The 6673-nt window shown below is 44.3% G+C and overlaps 1 protein-coding gene across 1 annotated transcript; it reads left to right on the top strand.

Annotated features, from left to right (window-relative positions):
* The first annotated feature begins 3458 nt into the window (after positions 1 to 3458).
* Positions 3459 to 5520, top strand: LOC102740299 (olfactory receptor 2A12-like). Its single transcript, XM_006739942.2, has one exon. The coding sequence runs from the start codon at positions 3770 to 3772 to the stop codon at positions 4706 to 4708; it is 939 nt and encodes a 312-aa protein (XP_006740005.1). The 5' UTR covers positions 3459 to 3769; the 3' UTR covers positions 4709 to 5520.
* The last annotated feature ends 1153 nt before the right edge of the window (positions 5521 to 6673 follow it).

The raw sequence follows: 6673 nt of genomic DNA, 5'->3' as shown, positions 1-6673 counted from the left end.
GTGGTTATGAGCCCAGGCTCTGGAGTCAGCTACAGCTGTGACCCTGGGCAAGTTGTGTCTCCGCTCTCCCCACCAGTAGCAGGGGAACAGCAATAACGCCCACTTGCAGGGTGGCTACACGCAGGGCTCTTGCTCAGCTTGCGCACATTCTGATACAGCTTTCCCTGTTTCCTGTGGCAGGTATGCGTTCTGATCAGAGGGTGCCCATATGTATTATTAAATCCTTCAACTATCACCCCAATTACAATGCACGTAAAGCATGTGTTACAGTGTCTGGCCCATAGCGAGTTGCTAAAACAACAACAATAATATTTTATTATATTAAATTATTAAATAGTAATAATTATTACTTTAATTATTAAATTATTATAGTATTTAAAAGTGTTTTTGTTTATTATTATTATTTATTGGCTAGAGAAATGACGGAGATTTGTAACCCTTGGTGCCAGCTCTCTCAATCTTTTTCCCTCAACCTACTTGGGCCCTGATTTTTCCCAAGGGGCTCATGATTTCCAGACACAGATACTTTTCTCCAGATCTCTGATAAACTGAAAAGGAAAGTGTAGGGACAGAGACAATGTCTGTAATCTCTTCTTTCTCTCTTTTTTTTTTCTGGTTCCCAGGGTCTCTCAGTCTGTAGATCATTCAGCAAGCAGTTACTGGGGCTCATTATGTGCCAGGCTCAGTATTAAGTAATGAGGGTACAGTGGGAAACCGTAACATTGTGCATGGTGAAGCTGAGCTGCTAGTAGGCTGTGTCTGACCTGCAGAATCCCAGTTTGGTTGGGCTCACCTTGAGCTAACACAGAGGCCAAGTTGCTGAGCAGCTGGTAGCCAGGAGTTCTGGGTCCTAGTCTGAACTCTGGGACAAGCTCCCACTGTGACCTGGGATCTGTCTCCTTCCTATGTCTCCTCTCTGCACATGGCATATTGGGTCACTGGGATGCTTTCTGTTTCAGCCCTTGCAGTGGTCAAAGATCCCTCCAAAGTGTCAGCCCACCAACCTGCCTTGGAGCCTGGTGACCAAAACTGAGTCTGACTTTAAGGAGTGAAGCCAGGGTATTGGTCTAACTCTCTTAGACTTTTTTCCTGTAGACGAGGGAGCTGCTGAAGGATGGAAAGAGTGGCCCAGGAGGAGTTTTGTTTTAGAAAGAGCACTCTGGAAGCTAGTGCAGAGAATGGGCTGGGTAAGGACCCAGCTGGAGGACAGAGATGAAACCAGGTGAGAGAGAGAGGCCAAGTGTCTGACCCAGACAGTGGCAGTGAGATTAGAGAGGGACAGGTGGGTGTGAAAGGCATTTTGAAGGTGGCAGCAATAAAACTTGGAGTCAGATAGGATGTGGGGGAATGGGAAAGGAGCTGAGGAGATTTTCCCAAGTTTATGATTGGTATGACTTTGTTCACCTTAGAGATACCATCAATTAATCTGTGTGTGTGTCTGTGTACACGTGTGCACGCATGGGCACATCTATACCCATATATCATATAGTTAAATTAAGCTCAACACAAAATTCTTTGCCCTCATATTTGCCTTTCCTCCTAAGAATCAAAAACAGAAAACATTTCAGTAAATTGAGGACTCATATTAGTTGAGTTCTGGTTAGCTATGGTTTTGCTACACATAGAAAACCTTATTGTTGCTACAGAATGAAAGATATTCTATTTCTCCTATATACTCCATCTCTGAGCCTCAGTTTCTCATCTGTGAAGTGGGGACAATGATCCCTATCCTACACATCTTAGAGTCATCATGAGGCTCAAAGAGAGAATGAATGTCAAGGTATATTGTAAGCTACATCTCAAAAGCCAAGCTCATCATAGTAGATAATAATGTCTCCCTTTGTTTTCCCTCACGTGGGGCTTCTGGTTATAATCCCTGAGAGTCAGGCAATTTTTTTCCCAGGAAAAAAAAATGCTTTACCCTCAAGAGAGTTAGGGGAAGGATAATGGGGAACCAGGGGTTCAGCGAGCCTGAGTTTCTGACCCAAGATCCTGGTTATGGAACAGAATCCTTGGGCACACTTTGCTGGTTTATAGACCGCTTGTTCCAGTTGCCCTCAGCCTCCCTGAATGGATCAACCACGTTAAACACTCTTTAACATAAGACTATTCAAGAGTCAGTCCATCCATCGGCTGTGTGTGAAAAATTAAAAGTAGAAATGGCAGCACATTTTCCCACTCTTGGAGTATTCCCACTTTGGGTCCTTGGGAAACTTCCTCTCAGGAAGAATGTGGTTTGCAAGGTAGATATTTTTACTTCTACCTTATAGATGAGGAAACTGAGGCTTAGGAAGTAAGCTAGCAGCCCAAGGTCACATAGCAAGTAAAGCCAGAGTTAGAATTGAAGCAGAACACACTGTCGTCTCTAAACCCCATGCTCTTCCCCCCACTGGGGAGAAGGTGACTTAAAAAGACCCTTCAGTGAAAGGTAGGGATTTAATAAAAAATAGTTATTTTCCAGCTATATGACTATTGGATAGCTATTGGATAATGTCTCTGAAGGTTCTGGAACAGTTCCTAGCATATGGGAGGTTCAGAGTGTATGCAGTCCTTTGGCCAAAGTCAAGAAATCATCTGATGTGTTCAATGTAGACACAGGTTCTTGTGCAGATTCATTCATGATGCTCCAAAGGAGAACAAGCAGATTGGAGAACAAGTAGGTTGGGTCAGATAAATTGGTGCCAGGAGAAGGAAAATACTGACAGCATCAAGATTGCTCCCATTCCCTAAGTACCAATGATGCACATGACATCTCTTCAGTGAAGCTGTCCTTTCCCTGTTCTCCATGAAGAAGCTGAGGTTCAGGGAGGTTAAGTTGAGAAAGACCTGAGAGTCAGTAAGAAGCTAAAAGAAAGAATGAAATACTGGCCATTATGGGGAAAAGCAACAGAGGGTGGGCATCTGGGAGAGTGAAAATTGATTACAGGTGGGGTACTTCTCAGGAAGTTTGCTTGCATAGCTCAGACCTGAATCTCAGTCCTCTGTGTGGAAAACCACCCAGAAATACAGTTCACTATGCACCTATCCCATGGTTGGCCTTCTGTGTGATGCTCTTCATGCCAAAACATCATTCCTTGATATCATATATCATAGATATAATATTCTTACAGCAAACTTGTAGCTCAAAGACAATTATTCTTATTTTGTACTCAAGGGAGTAGTCTCAAAGGGGTACATGGGTGGGGTAAAGGGCTTGCTCAAGGTCATTCACTCAGTAAATTATAGAGCCAGCACTTAGAACTCAGTGTTCCTTCTAACACACCATGGCCTGAGAGGGGGCCCGCGGGTAGCAGAGAGATGGTCCGGCCTGAGTGGAAAATAAATTAAGGTCTTCAAAAGGACAAAGTAAGTTCTCTCACTGTAATTTGCCAAATTGCATAGAGGCTGTATGCCAATATTTATCTCTAAATGCCTGGCTGCCTTACTAAGAAGAAGGGGATGCTAAGGGGAAGTAAAGATCAGATAGCCCAATGCTTTCATTTTATACCTGAGGAATCTGAGGCTGAAATGGGTAGTTACCGGTGGGTCAGAGACAGAGCCTGGACCAGATGTGGAAGCCCTTTCCTCTTCACAGATTTCTTGAGAGTAGTGGCAGTGGCCAAGAGCAGGTAAAATGGGCTGTCATGTTGAGGGGGATCATGGTGTCTCATCATAACTGGACAATGACCACTGCTACTCCAACCCCTCAGAAACCCTCACCCTGGTGCATAGCTTGGCTAGTCTTCTGTCTGAATCGGTTCCTTTCTTTTTCATTTAGAAGTAGAACAGGATGCAAGAGCCTAACCAGTCCTCTGTGACTGAATTCATCCTTCTGGGCTTTTCCTTTAACTCCAGGACAACTCCTCTGCTCTTCTCAGCCTTCCTGATGACCTACCTGTTGATTATTCTGGGCAACAGCTTAATCACCATCCTCATCTGCCTGAACTCACACCTCCACACACCCATGTACTTCTTTATTGGCATCCTTTCCATGTTGGATCTGGGCTATACCACAACAACTGTGCCCCAGATGTTGGTACATCTAGCCAGCCAGAAGAAGACCATCTCTTTTGCCAGCTGTGTGGCCCAAATGTACATTTTCTTGGTGCTAGGCATCACCGAGTCCTGGCTCTTCGCCATGATGTCTATAGACAGGTATGTGGCCATCTGCCACCCACTCAGGTACAAGGTCATCATGAGCCCATGGCTATGTGGGGTAATGGTCACTTTCTGTGGACTCTGGGGTGTCATCTCTGCTCTTATCTACACTGTCTTTGCCATGCGTCTGCCATACTGTGGCCCCAACAAGATCAACCACTTCTTCTGTGAAGTCCCTGCAGTCTTAAAGCTGGCTTGTGCAGACACCTCAGTCAATGACTGGGTAGACTTCATTCTTGGCTTTAGTGTCATCCTGGTCCCACTCTCCCTTATCCTTGTCATTTATGTCAACATCTTCATTGCCATCTCGAGGATCCGTTCAGTCCAGGGGCGACTGAGGGCCTTCTCCACCTGTGCCTCCCATATCACTGTGGTCACCGTGTTCTGTGTGCCAGCCATGGTCATGTATATGAAACCTAGCTCTGAAGCCTCCCCAGAGGATGACAAAAAGTTGGCCCTGTTCTATAATGTCATCTCTGCTTTCCTCAACCCCATCATCTACAGCCTGCGGAACAAGGACGTGAAGAGGGCTTTCTTCAAGGCGGCAGGCCGGGGCAGGGCCCCAGAATGAGACCCTGGAAGGATAGCTGGGGGACAGAGAAACAAGACTCATGATGCACAATCAATGCTCCAAACACTCATTCCCATGACCCAGCAGCACCAGGACACTCACAGCCCCCAGCCCCAAATGTCAACTCTACACAGCCCTTGGGGGACAGCCCATGATTTAATTGACAGACTGGTCATCATGAAATATCTTGTAGACACGTCAGTCTTTCAGCTTTCTTTTGTTTTAGAGTCTCAGGAGGTAACCAAAGAAGAGGTGTGTGAGCCATTAAAGTCTTTTATTGAGACAAAAGGAATGGGCTTTGGGGTATGACTTGTGGCTGAATCTTGAGAAAGGTTCATTCTTCTCTGGAAACCACACACATGGTGTTAGGTTAGCTGGAGGGAAGGGCGAGGGCACTGACATTGGAGGATTCCTGGCCCTGGGAGGAGGGATGAGTGAACATCAATGCAGTGACTTAGGGGTGTGGTGTGCTTGCTTTGGACACACAGATTGGAGACAAGCTGGGATGGCTGGAGGCCAGCTGTGATCAGCCACACTGACCTCCCCATAAGATCCGTCTCAGGTCACTCTGTTCCACCTTCTCTCCTTCCAAGTAAACTGACCTCTCTGCCTCAAATGTGCCACACTCTTTTCCATTTCAGGGCTCCCACATATGGTCTTTGTTCTCTCCTCACCCGCAATCCCACCCCACCCCACCTCCATCCTACCCCGTTATGACATTGACTTCTGTTCATCGCTCAGGTCTTGGCTTAAACTACAGCTCCTCAAAGAAGCCTTTTCTTGAGCTCCAAGAGTGAGCCTTCCAAAGCACCCTGTGCCTCTCTCTCATAATAAAGGCATGTGGTTCAACATCTGAGTTCTCTGCTGGATAGCAACTTCCTTGAAGCGGGACCCTGATTGTTCAGTTGACCCCTAGGATCCAGCCCCATGCTGCCCACATTCCGGCTTTCAACAGATATTTTATGAGTGAAGGGATAGACACTTCACAGGAAAGGCCAGAGAGGGCAGATGAAGCCAGTAAGTGGGAGAGTTGATGAATTAGGACCAGCAAAATGTAGGAAATCATGGCAGGTACAAAAAGGGGAGGAGATAAAAAGGATTAAATGTTGTTCAGTTATAATCATATGGAAAAAAGTTTGCTTTTTATTATTAATAAACATGAATTGAATAAGTGGGATAACATTTTTCACCTATCAAGCTAGCAAAATTTAGAAAAATGGTGATAATGCTAGGAAGGATGCAGTGAGACTGACACCCACATGTATAGCTGGAAAGAATACCCTTGGTCTTACCTTTCTAGAGCAGTGCCCTCCGCATAGTAGGCACTCAATAAATCTGTTATATGAAGAGTATAATACTAATAATTATGGCTCTATTTATTAAACACTTATGTACCAACACAGTTGCTAAAATTTTACATATATTAATTCATTTAATAAAAACACCAATAATTAGAAAGCATGTAACAATATGTATCATGAACCTTTACAATATTTATATGGGTCCAGAAATTTCACTTCTAGGACTTTGTCTTAAGAACGAAATCAGAAATGCAGACCAAGTTTTATGTACAAATATGTTCATCAGAGAGCTATTAGAAGCAGCTATAAATATGATATATCAACTTTATTAAATGCTATACAATCAATACTGTGTATCATGTTTTGAAGCAATATTTAATCACATTGAAAAGTATGATATAATGTTAGGTAGGAAAAAATCAAGATATAAATATGTATATAAAATTAATCCAAGTTTTATAAAATATTCATACATTCATTTTTATTTTATTTTTTAAAAGATTTATTTATTTATTTGACACAGAGAGAGAGAGCACAAGTAGGGGGAGTGGGAGAGGGAGAAGCAGGCTCCCGCTGAGCAGGGAGCCTGATAGGGGCTCGATCCCAGGACTCTGGGATCATGACCTGAGCTGAAGGCAGTCGCTTAACCAACGGAGCCACCCAG

This window comes from Leptonychotes weddellii, chromosome 4 (assembly GCF_054177405.1).
Source record: "Leptonychotes weddellii isolate Sample4059 chromosome 4, ASM5417740v2, whole genome shotgun sequence".
Lineage (NCBI taxonomy): Eukaryota > Metazoa > Chordata > Mammalia > Carnivora > Phocidae > Leptonychotes > Leptonychotes weddellii.
This window is presented reverse-complemented; position numbering and strand designations above follow the sequence as displayed.

What these genes read in the sequence shown, in the direction of transcription:
- LOC102740299 (XM_006739942.2), top strand. Translation starts at nt 3,770, where the DNA reads ATGCAAGAGCCTAACCAGTCCTCTGTGACTGAATTCATCCTTCTGGGC.